This window comes from Lynx canadensis, chromosome D2, assembly GCF_007474595.2.
Source record: "Lynx canadensis isolate LIC74 chromosome D2, mLynCan4.pri.v2, whole genome shotgun sequence".
In the NCBI taxonomy this organism is placed as follows: domain Eukaryota; kingdom Metazoa; phylum Chordata; class Mammalia; order Carnivora; family Felidae; genus Lynx; species Lynx canadensis.
The window spans coordinates 53,377,876-53,392,792 of NC_044313.2; the positions used below are offsets into that span (position 1 = coordinate 53,377,876).

The 14,917-nt window shown below is 38.8% G+C and overlaps 1 protein-coding gene across 11 annotated transcripts in view; it reads left to right on the plus strand.

Annotated features, from left to right (window-relative positions):
- USP54 (ubiquitin specific peptidase 54) overlaps positions 1-14,917 on the plus strand; it is a 133,937-nt gene that overhangs the window by 89,834 nt on the left and 29,186 nt on the right. For 9 of the 11 annotated variants that reach the window (XM_030334354.2, XM_030334350.1, XM_032595291.1 and 6 more), the window contains 8 exons: positions 4,914-5,048; positions 6,601-6,714; positions 6,849-6,931; positions 7,377-7,482; positions 7,594-7,740; positions 9,060-9,209; positions 11,286-11,454; positions 12,811-12,981. In XM_030334354.2, coding sequence (XP_030190214.1) covers positions 4,914-5,048; positions 6,601-6,714; positions 6,849-6,931; positions 7,377-7,482; positions 7,594-7,740; positions 9,060-9,209; positions 11,286-11,454; positions 12,811-12,981 — 1,075 coding nt within the window. The remainder of the gene's footprint in view (positions 1-4,913; positions 5,049-6,600; positions 6,715-6,848; positions 6,932-7,376; positions 7,483-7,593; positions 7,741-9,059; positions 9,210-11,285; positions 11,455-12,810; positions 12,982-14,917) is intronic. The other 2 variants (XM_030334359.1, XM_030334360.1) reach the window with 1 other exon arrangement.

The following is a 14,917-nucleotide window of genomic DNA, read 5'->3' on the forward strand; positions in this document are numbered from 1 at the left end:
TTTATTTATTTATTTATTTATTATTTAAAATGTTCAAAGTCTATTTATTTTGAGAGAGAGATAGCGTGAGCATGGAAGGGGGTAGAGAGACAGGAAGAGAGAGAGAGAATTCCAAGCAGGCTCTGCACTGTCAGTGCACAGCCTGACATGTGACTGGAACTAATGAAACCATGATCATGACCTGAGCCAAAAACAAGAGTCAGATGCTTAACCAACTGAGCCACCCAGGCACCCCCACCCACTAATCCTCTTTTAAAATTTTGTTTTGTTTTGTTTGTTTATTCTTTGAGAGAGAGAGAGAGAGAGAACGAGCACAAGCAGAGGAGGGTAGAGAGAGGGTGACACAGAATCTTAAGTAGGCTCCAGGCTCTGAGCTGTCACACAGAGCCTGACACGGGGCTCAAACTCATGAACCTCGAGATCACGACCTGAGCCAAAGTAGGACGGTTAACCGAGCCACCCAGGCGGCCCCACCTGCTAATCCTCTTTTAGAGGTACCTGGGTGGCTCAGTCAGTTAAGTGTCCAGCTCTTGATCTTGGCTTAGGTCATGATCTCATGGTTCATGGGATTGAGCCCCACATATGGCTCTGCACTGACAGCGTGGAGCCTGCTTGGGATTCTCTCTCTCCCTCTCTCTTTGCCCCTCCCCCCTCACTCTCTATCTGTCAAAATAAATTGAAAGAAAGAAAAGAAAAGAAAAGAAAAGAAGAAAAGAAAAGAAAAGAAAAGAAAGAAGCTGGGGGTGCATGGCTGGCTGTCAGTAGAGTATGTGACTCTTGATCTATGGGTCATGAGTTTGAGCCCCATGTTAGGCATAGAGATTACTTAAAAATAAAATCTTAAAAAAAAAAAAAAAAGGAAACTGAAGACTAGAGAAGTTAAGTAACTTTTCTAAGGTCATAGAAATGGTAAATTTTGGACTGGGGTTTGGGATCCAGATAGTTTGGTTCCATAGTCCATGCTCTTAATTATTACTCTATGCCATCTCTCAGTGGAGCCCTGTCCTTTCTCAAGCAGGGTCATCTGAACCACAGAACACAGTAAGTGCCTTGAGTGACTGTTCTTTTAATTCTCTCTGGATGATAACATAACTACTGTTATACATAGGAGAGAAGTTAGTTCATTAGTAATTGTTGATGCCTTAGAGTATTAGGGCTTAATTCTTGAGGGAACTCAGTTGAGAAAGACTAAAGGGGCTGTAGTTTGCAAATATCACATTTGTACAGAACTATCCCAGAAGTCATTTCCCACTGGTTTGTTTTGGAAGCAGTTTTGGACTCTGGACAAAGGACCAAACCTCATCCATCTCTTGCTCTAGAGATAGAGCCTTTGTCAGCACTAATATCTCAGTAATATCTTAGCATTAACAATTGAGAAGAGCAGCAGGTTGGGATATGATAGTGGCCACTGCTTCTTTTCCTACCTTTTCCTTTGTTTCCCTCTTCCTCTGTTTCAAAATCACTTGGTATAGATATATCAGTTGTCCTCTGAGAATGTTTAACTGTGGACCTAGACCTTTCCTTTTGGTGTAGTTTAATGGTCACTAATAGACATTCTTCTATTTCTAGTAACAAATTATGGAAGGTCCTGTCTTGCCTTTACTTGATTTTAAAATAGATTTGTGAAAAGTGTCTAGGTTAATCCAAAGTAATTTGAAGCAATTATAATAGATTTTCCCCCAGCTCCTAGCTTATTAAATAATACTAAATATGTATTACTAATACTGTCATCTCCATATCATATGGAATCATTTGTAGGGAAATAATAGCAGGTTACGTAGCAAATTGTTCTTGAGCTGCTGTTGGGATAGATGCTCAATGTGTAAGAGGAGGAACAATGCTAGTAAGAAAGTAGAATGAGGAGGGCCACCTGGATGGCTCAGTCGGTTGAACATTCGACTTTGGCTCAGGTCATGATCTTGTGGTTTTGTGAGTTCTAGCCCTGCATTGGGTCGTGTGCTGACAGCTTGGAGCCTGAAGCCTGCTTCAGATTCTGTGTCTCCCTCTCTCTCTGCCCCTCCCCTGTTCAGGCTCTGTCTCTCTCCCTCTCTCAAAAATAAATAAACATTAAAAATAAAAAAAAAGAAAGTAGAATGAGGGAAAAACAGTTCCAACTTTTAATTAGCAGAATGAAGTTCAATCCCATTTTGTTTTAACCAGTTATACTACCTTAGGAAAATTATATTTCCTTAGGAAAATTTTTCAACTTTTCTAGGTGGTTCTTTATCTGCTTTAAAAAAGAGGGGACTTGGGGCACCTGGGTGGCGCAGTCGGTTAAGCGTCCGACTTCAGCCAGGTCACGATCTCGCGGTCTGTGAGTTCGAGCCCCGCGTCGGGCTCTGGGCTGATGGCTCAGAGCCTGGAGCCTGTTTCCGATTCTGTGTCTCCCTCTCTCTCTGCCCCTCCCCCGTTCATGCTCTCTCTCTGTCCCAAAAATAAATAAACGCTGAAAAAAAATTTTTTTAAAAAGAGGGGACTTGATAATATTTTTCCTTAGTAAGATCTACCCGTATTACATCATTCATTCATCCATTCATCCATCCATTCAAAACTAGTTATTGGTTGCCCTCTATATGCCAGTACCCTTCTAGATGTTGAGAGTGAGTAGTAGAGTAGAGAATTAAAGGGCAAAAATTTTTTGTACTCAGACTTAGAGAGTGTAGTCAGACAATAAATAAGTAAAATACGTGGTGTTATAGATGATAATAAGTGCTACAGAGAAAAATAAAACAGGTAAGGGTAGGAGGTTTGGGGAAGTGGGGGTGGAGCTTGCAATTTTAAAAAGAGTGATCAGGAAATACTATATTGAAAGGGTAATTGAATAAAAATTTGGAGAGAGTGAATGACTGAGCTGCTGATAGTTCAAGTAAGATGAGGAACAAGATTTGACCATTCTAAATTGGTGGGGCCTCCTATTCTTAGATCACATAGGTAGGTTTATAAAATGGTCTCATTTCTGGTCTCATTAGTAAGTCTGAAAAATAACCATGGCTTTTTTTTTTTTTTATAAAGAAATTACTGGTAAGAATTTCAAGTGAGTGACATTCTTTGGTATGTTGATATGTAACTCATCATTGAATTTGTTGCTTATCTGGGTGGTTTAGTGAGGATCTGGGCCATGTGATGTCAAAGGAGCATATTCTAATTTATGTTGGGAAGGTCCAATGCCACTCGAGAAGTACTCATCAAACCAGGTGCCACTTGTTGCCACTCTCTGTTTCTATTCTCTGAACATCACATTCATCATTGGTTCAGATCAGGTAAAGATGCTGAAGATGGGTAATTTGATCACATTAAAATTTAAAAACTGCTCCACATAAAAGACACTAGAAGACTGGGAAGAAGATATTTGCCACAAATCATATTTGCAAAAGACCCAGAAAAACTAGATGTAGTTTGAAAGACTAAAATTAACTAGTCCAACTGTATTTATTAATTGCTGACAAGGATAAGGGGAAATTTATTTATATTCATCTGTTACTGGAAGTATAAGTTGACATAGCCTCTTTATAATAGCAAAAATTTGAGACTGCCAAAATTTCAATAAAGAAATGGATAAATATATGTTGTATAGACCTGGTAAAACACAATACAGCAGCAAAAAGGGATGAACCGTGTGTGTGTGTGTGTGTGTGTGTGTGTGTGTGTGTAAATTATGGATAGATCTCAAAAATAATGCTGAATTTAAAAAAGTAAGTCAGTGTGATACTTTGTATACAAACAAAAAATGCACATAAAAGTGCACTATGTATTATATAAGAATACGTATATATACACACACATATATAGACACATACACACACATATAAACACACTTACACATATACTTACACATAGGTATACAGAAGTATTAAAAACAGAAAATTGTGCAACAAACTCATGATAGTGAGTGGCTGGTAGAGAGTGGGTGGTCTTAAAAGGGACTTTATCTTTTTTTTTTTTTGAAAGAGAGAGAGCTTGGGGCAGGGGACACAAGTAAGGGAGGGGCAGAGAGAGAGAGAGAGAGAATCACAGGAGGGCAGAAGGAGAGAAAGAGAGAGAGATAGAAAGAGAGAAGCGGGGCTCACCCAAAGCAGGGCTCAAGCTTACCTGATGTGGGACTCAAACTCACGAATCGTGAGATCATGACCTGAGACTAAGTCAAATGCTTAACGACTGAGCCACCCAGGTGCCCAGGACATTAGCTTTATATGTAGATTGGGATTAAACATAATGGAATGTTTATTTCTGGGTATTAGACAAGTAGATATTTGTTATATTATTCTTTGTACTTTCAGTAATTTTATTTTTTTATTTTTATTTGAGTAATTAAAAAATTTTTTTAATGTTTATTTTTGAGAGAGAGATAGAGTGCTAGCGGGGGAGGGGCAGAGACAGGAGAGGGAGACACAGAATCTGAAGCAAGCTCCAGGCTCTGAGCTGTCAGCACAGAACCCAATGTGAGGCTTGAACTCACAAATCATGAGATCATGACCTGAGCCAGTCGGATGATTAACCGACTGAGCCACCCAGGCACCCCTTGAGTAATTTTAAATTAAAAGAAGGGGCTAAGTTTAATAGGATGAGCCCCCAGAGAATAATTTACCAAACCATTTATATATAATTTGCCTTTATTTACTGTGAATCATCTACCTCTATCTGTGTCAGAGGAAATGAGGTACCCAATTACATTAACTCATGACAGTGGTCTATGACAGATGGAAGAGCAAGGATCCTTACTAGCACAGATTATACCCTTTATTCTGACACTTGATTTTTTACTTTTTTAGTACTAGCTGCAAGCAGATCAACTCATGGAAAATACGTTTGGTTCCAATGTTATAAGCATGGAGATGCTAGCTTGACAGATTGGGATGTATAGAAGCTTAATAACATCATTGTGTTTTTTCCCTTGTCTAACCTCTTTCCTACAGGGAATCTTTAACCAGTTTCAGTGTAGTAGTGAAAAAGTGCTTCCATCTGACACTCTCCGCAGTGCTCTGGCAAAGACCTTCCAGGATGAACAGCGTTTCCAGCTGGGAATTATGGATGATGCTGCAGAGTGCTTTGTAAGTGTTGGCCTCTGGCCCTCTCTGATATGGGGTGAGACTGTTGATGGTCTCCATCAGGGACTAGGTACTTTACTAGTATTTACTCTGTCCCTGGTCTCTCAATTAGAGCTCTGCTAATACAGTAGGAATTGTAGAATAGGTTTATTCTTTCTCCTTTGGGCTTAACAGTAGTTTTGTGCTTGCCATGGCATAAAACATTGGTCTCACCTTCAAAGGAGACAGGACTCATTAAAATACAAATTGCTGTGTCACACTCCATTGAATTTCTGATTCAGTAGGTCTAGATTAGGGCCCAAGAATATCTAGCTCTAACAAGTTTCCAGGTGATGCTAAGACAGATGCTGCTGGTCTGGAGACCATCACACTTTATGAACTCCTACATTACTAAAGATAATTAAACAGAATAACTGAGTCCCTAGCACAGGCATGATGTGCTATTTAGATAGCTAGATTGCTCGCAGTGACTTTTAGTAGAAGACTCTTCTGAACTCTGGGTTCTCTCAGTCAACCTTCAAAAGACTCTCTGTCTTTAGACTCTTTCTGCCTGTTGTTAAAAAAAGTTCGAGAGTGATATATATTCTATTACAGGGAAAAATGTCCCCAAAGTCAGAGGTACTCCTGACAAACTGGATTACTTATATATTGCTGGTGAAAATGTAAAATGATATAGCCACCCTGGAAAACAGTTTGGCAGTTTTTTAAAAAACTGTACTTGCAAATTATCATAAGGTTCAGTGGTTGTGTTCTTGGACATGTATCCCAGAGAAACTAAAACTTATGTTTATAAAAAACCTGTACATGAATGTTCATAGAATCTTTATTGATAATAGCCCCAAACTGGAAACAACCCAAATGCCTTTGATGGTAAATAGTGAAACAAGATTTGGTACTTCCATACCATGGAATACTATTCAGTAATAAAAAGGAATTACTGATTTACACATCAACTTCAATGGATCTAAAGGGAACTATGCTGAGAGAAAAAACACAGTATCAAAAGGTTATAAACCATATGCTCCCATTTATATAACATTCTTAAAATAATAAAATTATAGAGATAGGAAAACAGATTAGTGGTTGCTAGGTGTTCGGGTTGGAATTGGGTGGAAAAGGCTATGAAGGAATAATATAAGGGAACCTTGTGATGGAACAATTTTCTTTCTTGATTGTGGTGGTTGTTATATGACTATACATCTGATAAAATTGCATAGAGTTACACACACAAATAAGTATATGTAAAACTGGTGAAATCTAAATAAACTCTGTAGACTGTGTTGATGTCCATTTCTTGGTTTAGATAGTGTACTATAGTTATGCAAGATGTTACCATTGGAGGAAACTGGGTGAAGGGTACATGGACCTCTTAAACAATTTTTTTGAAACTTCCTATGAATTTATAATTATTTCAAATTAAACAGTTTTTTAAAAAAAATCAGAGGTATTCCTACCTTCCAAAAGTATTACTGTTTCTCTGAGTGAACTGCCTACCAATTTGTGCATTTTTCTATTAAATATCATTGATATGCTGCTTTTATTCTTTCCTTATTAGGAAAATCTCTTGATGAGAATTCACTTCCACATTGCTGATGAAACCAAAGAAGATATATGTACTGCCCAACACTGCATCTCCCACCAGAAATTTGCAATGACGTTGTTTGAACAGGTGAACATTATTTCTATCTTCATCACTTCTTTTCTTCTTCAAGAACACTGTATCCAGGGATGTGGTTATCAGATGGGTGTCAAAACAATTAATGACTGTGGTTACTTGGTTTTGCTTTTTTACCCCGGTCCCAGTGTGTATGTACCAGCTGTGGTGCCACTTCTGATCCGCTGCCTTTCATCCAGATGGTACATTACATCTCCACCACTTCCCTTTGGTGAGTCTTAAAGGTTCTCTATTTGTACCCTTAGGTATTCCTTCAAGTGATAAGTTTCAACTGACAGCATCCAAATAGCTTATATCCTTATTGTTAAGACAGTGTTATATTGTAGGAACTCAGAACAATAATTTTAAAATAATTTTTGTTCTTCTTCCTTCCTTCCTTCCCAGTCCTCCCACCCCACCCCCCTTTCTTAGGTTCAGTTCTGGTCAGCAAGGTGGGAGGAGAAATGGGGATTCTATGAGCTTTGGATCTGGGGACGGGCAAAGGTGCTCATTGTGTTTGGGACACTGAGACTGGTCAGGACAAGGGGCTTTGGTATAGTGGGCAGAGGAAGAAAATCAAACATGTGAGTTAGGAGTTTGCATGAGTAATCTATTTGATTTAGTTATAACTCTGTGTAATTCCTACCATCATACCCTTCCATTCCCCCACCTTGAAGCAATCAGGCTATTTGTATGCTGGAAAGACGTGAAAAACCCTCACCAAGCATGTTTGGTGAGCTGCTGCAAAATGCCAGCACCATGGGGGATCTGCGGAACTGTCCGGTGAGTTAAGTCAGAGGTGGGGTTCAGAGTGGAGAGGGGAGCCCTCGGATTAGGGAATTGAGGCAGAGCCAGTGGGAAACATCTCAAACCAGCCTTATATATGTATTTCAGAGTAACTGTGGAGAAAGGATTCGGATTCGCCGTGTGTTGATGAATGCTCCACAGATTATTACAATTGGGCTGGTATGGGACTCGGACCACTCAGACTTGGCAGAGGATGTCATTCACAGCCTGGGTACCTGCCTGAAGCTGGGTGATGTGAGTATTAATTACCTTTATCTCTGACTTAGTTCTTGTGTCTTAGTATTGCTTAAGGGCAGTGAATACTTATATCCTAGTATAAGTATATACTTACAGGTGTAGGTGGTGTAGACTTTTTAGGAAAAATGCGATAAAATTGGTCTTGAAAGACAGGATGGACAGAGCTTAGCTACTGATAAAAATCAAGCAATTTATAGAGTTATTGTGTACTCTACTCATTGCTTGTTTATACAAAGTAGAGTTGGGAGGTGTAGTCTACCACAGGTGGTAATAAGGTCAAAGAAGTGAGCAGTCTTGACTAGAGCTGCTATGGGAGGTGAAGGGGTAAAGGTTGGTGACCTGAGTTTTAGAATACAAAATTCACAGTGAGGAACCAATGTCTGTTGCAAAGGTAATGGAGTAGCTTGGAAAAGAATTCAGTAGGTTAGCAGTTTTCTGTGCATCTATTCAAGAAAATAGGGAAAACGACTTCAGACCTGGGATCTTTTACCTTATCAGCTCCGCGCCCTAGTATAGGCAGGGTTTTCCTTCAGTTCAAGAGAAGAGCCAGAAACTCTGTGGTTTCCTTTCACTGGTTTCTTTCTCTTATAGTCCTGTGACTAAGGAGATTCCTTGTCATTCTTTAATATCACTAAGTTACAACTGAGAATGAATGCACTGTCTGGAATCTTATTTTAGGTCTCCTTCCCAAGGAATCTCTGACATGAGTAGGTTATACACAATTAAATCTCTTTTTTCTAAATTCCTGTAGTCTACATATTCTGTACTGTTCTAGTTTTGTTTTATTTCTATGATGATTTTCTCATTCAAATAAGTTTCTCAAGGCAGCATTCTTTTCTTCAAAAATTTTTTGTATATCTGCTAGAACATACAGCAGTGAAATGCTGGTAATCAGCATGGTGGTATTGCTCTTCCTAAGGGACTCTTTACCCCTTAGTTAGGGTCTCAGCAGGAAATTTATATTTGTGGTGCCAGCTGGTAAGTAACTTTTGAAACGTCAGTGTTTGTTTTTGTTTTATTTTGTGTTTTTCTACTTTCTTGAATCCTCTTACGATAGGCACCAGCAATAAAATATTGTAAGTTATGAAGAAACATCACCACCTTACCGGTTTACTGGCCACTATCCGTCTTGCTTTTCCCTACATTTTGTCTTTTTAGGTTCATTTCTGATGATTAATATGGACTAGGAAAAATCTTAGAATGAAGCATGGAGAAACAAGTCAGTACGTTAATAAGAAATGATGGAGTGTGCTAAGAGATTGATGTGAGAGGGCTGAGTATTTGACTGTTTTTTTCATTCTCTTCTTTCCCCACAGCTGTTTTTCAGAGTGACGGATGATCGGGCCAAGCAGTCTGAACTGTACTTAGTAGGAATGATCTGTTACTATGGCAAACATTATTCTACATTCTTTTTCCAAACAAAGATCCGCAAATGGATGTATTTTGATGATGCTCATGTCAAGGAGGTAGGAATATTCAAGCCCTTCTTGAAGTGTTTGATAACAGCAACAAAAAACTAAGGATAATTACTTGTATTTGGTGTTTATTTTCATAATTTTGATGTCTGTTTACTTACCTATCTATTGAATTTATGAGAGTATCAGTCTTTTCCAGTAGATGACAAGTTCCTCAAAGATAGATCGATATATTTTCTGTTATTTTCTCTGAATCCTCTCACCATGCAGTCAGCACAGTTATGTTTATAGTTGACAGGTTTTTTTTTTTTTTTTTTTGTATTAAGTGGTTGATTTGAGTGAGAACAGTTTATTTATTTATTTATTTATTTATTTTTTTAAATTTTTTTAACGTTTATTTATTTTTGAGACAGAGAGAGACAGAGCATGAACGGGGGAGGGGCAGAGAGAGAGGGAGACACAGAATCAGAAGCAGGCTCCAGGCTCTGAGCCATCAGCCCAGAGCTGGACGCGGGGCTCGAACTCACAGACCGTGAGATCGTGACCTGAGCCGAAGTCGGACGCCCAACCGACTGAGCCACCCAGGCGCCCCGAGTGAGAACAGTTTAATGCTTCAAATTAGGTTAGAAGGTTAGCATGAACTTCAGAATTTCAAACTTGGAATTATCAATGGTAATACTTTGTCTTAGGTAATACCTTGAATACTTTGTGTTAGGGCTGCTATAAATTGTTCTCTGATTGGTACTTACCTGAAGTACCTTATCATAGATTAACATGTTTTGGGGATCATGTAGAAAAAAATAGGGCTATGAGGATATTTAAAGCTGGAAACTTGGTACTATCTAAATCACAGAATCTGTGACTAAAGTCGTTAAAGGATCTGCGTGAGTTAGGAAGCTTCTTGATAAAGGCTGGTGGCTAGGAGACTCCTAACTATAATTTACACCAATCTGTGGACCTTTAGCCCTGTCTTTCACAAATGGTAAACTCTGTCAAATTTCCTGATTCTCTATCTCTTTTTGCTGTTGTAATTTTGGCTGATTTATATGAATTCCTTGAGCTTTAGCCTTTTTATTTGAAAAATAATACATGCCTTATAAGAAATTAAATAAGATTTGTATATAAAAAGCATGTTTGTTGGGGTGCCTGGGTGGCTCGGTCAGTTAAGCATCCAACTCTTGATTTTGGCCCAGGTCATGATCTTATGGTTTGTGGGATCAAGATTCATGTCAGGCTCTGTGCTGAGCATGGAGTCTGCTTGGGATTCTCTTTCTCCTTCTCTCTCTGGCCCTCCCCCATTTGTGCTCTCTCTCTCCTAAAATAAATAAATAAACTTTTAAAAAAGCATATTTTTTTTAGTTAAAATAATAACTAAGTTAAAAATTTAATGAACATCTATTATGAAATAAGCACTATGCTAATTGTTCAACTCTTCAGAGCACACCATCTCAGAATGTGACTGGTTCAAGTTTAGGAGAGGGTGAGTTTAGAGATTTGATTGGATTGTTGTTTCCATGGTCTTCTGTCACTCTTTTCCACTGCTTTGGCAGTGCTGAATCCAGTTCAGAGCTAAGACTGAGGTTCATCTGTCTATTCTAAGCAGTTTGACATTTATGTCCTGTCACGTGTGAACTCTGAAATGGAATGTCATTCATTCTAAAGCAGTCTGTGAGAGAGTTTCTGCCTGCTCTTTAGATTCATAAAAGTGATTTTAATATTTAGGAGAAAATTATATAATTTATAGAATTGTAAATTTCAAGCCAGGGCTTTAATATGTGAAAAGGAATTGGTCACCAAGGCAGCTGAAGTCCCCTCACATAACATGTTCACCTTGGAGTACTTTTATTTATATTTCACAACTGAATTGTTGTTTCACAGGAATGAAAGTAATTTTATTCATCATTCCTATCTCTTATAAGGTTCCATTGCTTTCTAAAAAGATTTAACAAAAACAGACTTAACAAAAAAACTCATGAAATTTAGGTCTGAGGTCTCTTTTGTGGTCTCTTTACCCAATTCTTGTCTTTTTATTTCTTTTATTTTCTTTAGAAAAACAGAATAGGAAAATACGTTTTGAATTGTGGATATGAAGTATAACTCATGTTTTTCTGATTGTTTCTGGTTCAGATTGGGCCGAAATGGAAGGATGTGGTGACCAAATGCATCAAGGGGCATTATCAGCCTTTGCTTCTGCTTTATGCAGACCCGCAGGGTACCCCAGTGTCTACTCAGGACCTGCCTCCCCAAGTTGAGTTCCAGTCATACAGCAAGACCTGCTACGATAGTGAAGATTCAGGTGAGCAGCCTAGCTCTTTACCTCTTCCTTCTCCCTTCCAGTGTGATCACTGGACAGTTAGAACTCATACTTAATCATGAGCCTAGCACATAACTAGCTTATAGAAAGGGGATCCATTAGAGATAGAAAGAAGTGCCAACTCGTGCTGAAGCCCAAAGTGTGCCAGGCTTTGTTTCTTTCAGCCTTCAAGAATGTGTTGCCTAAGTCACCTGGCCCTGATTCAAAAGTGAGAAGGAAATTAGGTTGATTTAGACTGAAATAATAAGTTTGTGAGGGAAACTCAGTGTTTAACCTTCCAGTATTAGTAAAGATGACTGATTCTTACTAGCAACTTAACAGTGACTTCACTGAGTTGTGAAGACCAAGAAAAAATTATATGAGTTACTACAAAGCTTATCATTTTATTTGGGATAAGAGATTTTTGTTTTAAGATGTCAAGTGTAGTAGCAGTATTCCTCAGCCTGTGAATCAGATTGCTTCTAATTCAGTTGGTTGCAGCCTAAATTGTTCCCCTGTAGCAACAATTTGCAGCTTGATGGCTACAGTCTCAGCCTAGCCCATAGAGGCTTATAATATATTAGAAATATAGCCCTAATGGTTTTGGCTTGATTTCTGAAAAGGAGAAAAAAGAAATATTCTTTTTGTCTTCTAGATCTAGGATTGTCCTTGAGTATAATTTTGAAAGAGAACACATTTGTCTTTGGAATTTTTCCCCCTCCCTTTTGTACCTCCTTCCTGCTTGGTACCTGGTGTTCTTCCCAGCCTTGTACCCAACTCAGGCCTGCTCTACTTTTTCTTCTTTCAGTCAAACACCCATTTCCACTGTTGTGCTCATCTCAGTGAGTTGTTCAGAGGAAAGTAGTCTGATTGAACTAATTTACTCTAAAGTATAAGTAACAGCCACATAATTTCTCAGATATATTAAAATGTTTACAATATCAATTAAAATCAAAGTGACATTTCTGGCAGTATAGGAAAAAAATTACGGGATGGGGAACAACTAGTTATTGCCAGGTCGGCCTGGGACTCTCCATCTAAATAGATCTTACTTTTCACAACTTTTTCCTTTCTTCCACTTTTCCCATAGGTTTTCTAAAAGCCCCACAGTTTTTCACAGTGGCAGGCAAAGTGAGGGCTTCAGCAAGGTAGGGACAGGAGTGGGAGGAATTCTTTGTGTGTCTGGGCAATATGGAAGTTGGGTGTTGGGAAGAATGGCTCTGGTATATCCTTCTCACCCTTCCTTCTAGGAAGTTCTTGCCTTATGGACCTTTGTTTCCATCCAGCTGTTTGCCTTCTCTCTGTCACTGTCCTTCTCTCTTTCCTTACTTTGGCATATGTGTCTCCTCCTTCCCTCAGGGAGGGAGCCCTCCATCTCAAGTGATACTCGAACAGATTCTTCAACGGAGAGCTATCCCTACAAACACTCCCACCATGAGTCTGTGGTCAGTCACTTCTCTTCTGAATCTCAGGGGACAGTCATCTATAATGTGGAGAATGATTCCACGTCTCAGAGCAGTCGGGACACAGGTAGGGAGTTTTACAGTGGACCCTGCTTGCCTGATTCAGTTCCTGCACAGAGATTCTCCCAAGAAAAAGAAACTGGGGCAAGTCAGAAACGTTTGTCATGCAAAGGGAGAACTTGGGTAATTGGGTGGGATGAAAAGAAGCAACACAACTCTGACCGAATGATGATGTGCCATTGCACATTTTCCTATCAACAGTAGCATATCAATAAGGATGATTGTAATGTGATTATTAATGTGATTGTTTATTCCAAAATCTGCCTTTTTTTTTTTTTTTTTTTTTGCTGTATTCTTGATCCCTGTGCTTCTCATAGTGTCCCAATAAACCCTTATGGTTTTGCACCTCATCATGTTCTCATGCCAGGCTTTATCTTAAGTGAAGGGCTTTGAGAGCAGGGGCTTATTTATGGGCATGGATGTGTGCTCATCACCTTGCTTCCTGAAGGATAGAAAGGCCAAAGAAAGCAAGCTAGCTTGTTTGTTATTGTGAGTTCTATGTGGAGAACATTCTTGAATTTTTCTGTTCTTCTATTGAAGAGTGTACCTGTTGTTGGTGGAAGAAATCAATACAGGGGCGCCTGGGTGGCGCAGTCGGTTAAGCGTCCGACTTCAGCCAGGTCACGATCTCGCGGTCCGTGAGTTCGAGCCCCGTGTCAGGCTCTGGGCTGATGGCTGAGAGCCTGGAGCCTGTTTCCGATTCTGTGTCTCCCTCTCTCTCTGCCCCTCCCCCGTTCATGCTCTGTCTCTCTCTGTCCCAAAAATAAATAAACGTTGAAAAAAAAATAAAAAAAAAAAAAAAAGAAATCAATACAGGGCATACAAAGAACAGTGAGTGACTGATTGATGAGATGAAAAATTTATCACCTAATACACAGAACAGTGCCCATACTCTAGAGACGTGGGAATTAGTGAGTTCATGGCTTCAGATTGGTGGTCCTTTTAAAGTTTTTATTTAAATTCTAGTTGTTAACATATGGTGTATTATTAGTTCCAGGTGTACAATATAGTGATTCAGCACTTGTTGTACAATACCTGGTGCCCATCACAAGTGCACTTCTTAATCCCCATTAACCTGTTTAACCATCCCTCCATCCACCTCCCCTCTGGTAACCATCAGTTTGTTCTCTATAGTTAAGAGTCTGTTTCATGGTTTGCCTCTCTCTCTCTCTCTTTTTTCCCTTTGTTCATTTGTTTTGTTTCTTAAATTCCACATATGAGTGAAATCATATGGTATTTGTCTTTCTCTGACTTATTTCTCTTAGTGTAATATTCTCTAACTCTATCCATGTCATTGCAAATGGCCAGATTTCAATTTTTTATGGCTTACTAATATTCCATTGTGTATATATATATATATATATATATATATATATATATATATGTATATATATATATATGTATATGTGTATATATATATATATATATACACAATGGAATATATACAATTCATATAAATTCATCAGCTGATGGACACTTGGGCCATTTCCATAATTTGGCTATTGTAGATAATGCTGCTATAAACAGCAGGAGTACATGTATCCCTTTGAATTAGTACTTTTGTATTCTTTGGGTAAATACCTTTTGTTTTTAAATAGAGAATTTTAAACATTTTCAAAAGTATCAGAATAGTATACTACCCTTCCATGGACTCATTGACTAGTATCAGTAATTATAACTCATGCTTGGAGTGCCTGGGTGGCTCAGTCAGTTGAGCATCCGACTCTTGATTTTGGCTCAGGTACGATCCCAGGGTTGTGGGATCAAGCCCCACATTGGGCTCAGTGCTGAGCGTGGAGCCTGCTTAAGATTCTCTCCTTTTCTGCCCCTCTCCTCTGCTCACACACACTGTCTCTGTAAAATAAAATTAAAAAAAAATTAAAAATTGTAACTCATGGCCAGCCTAGTTTTGTCTGTATTTCTATCTACTCTCACTACTCCTG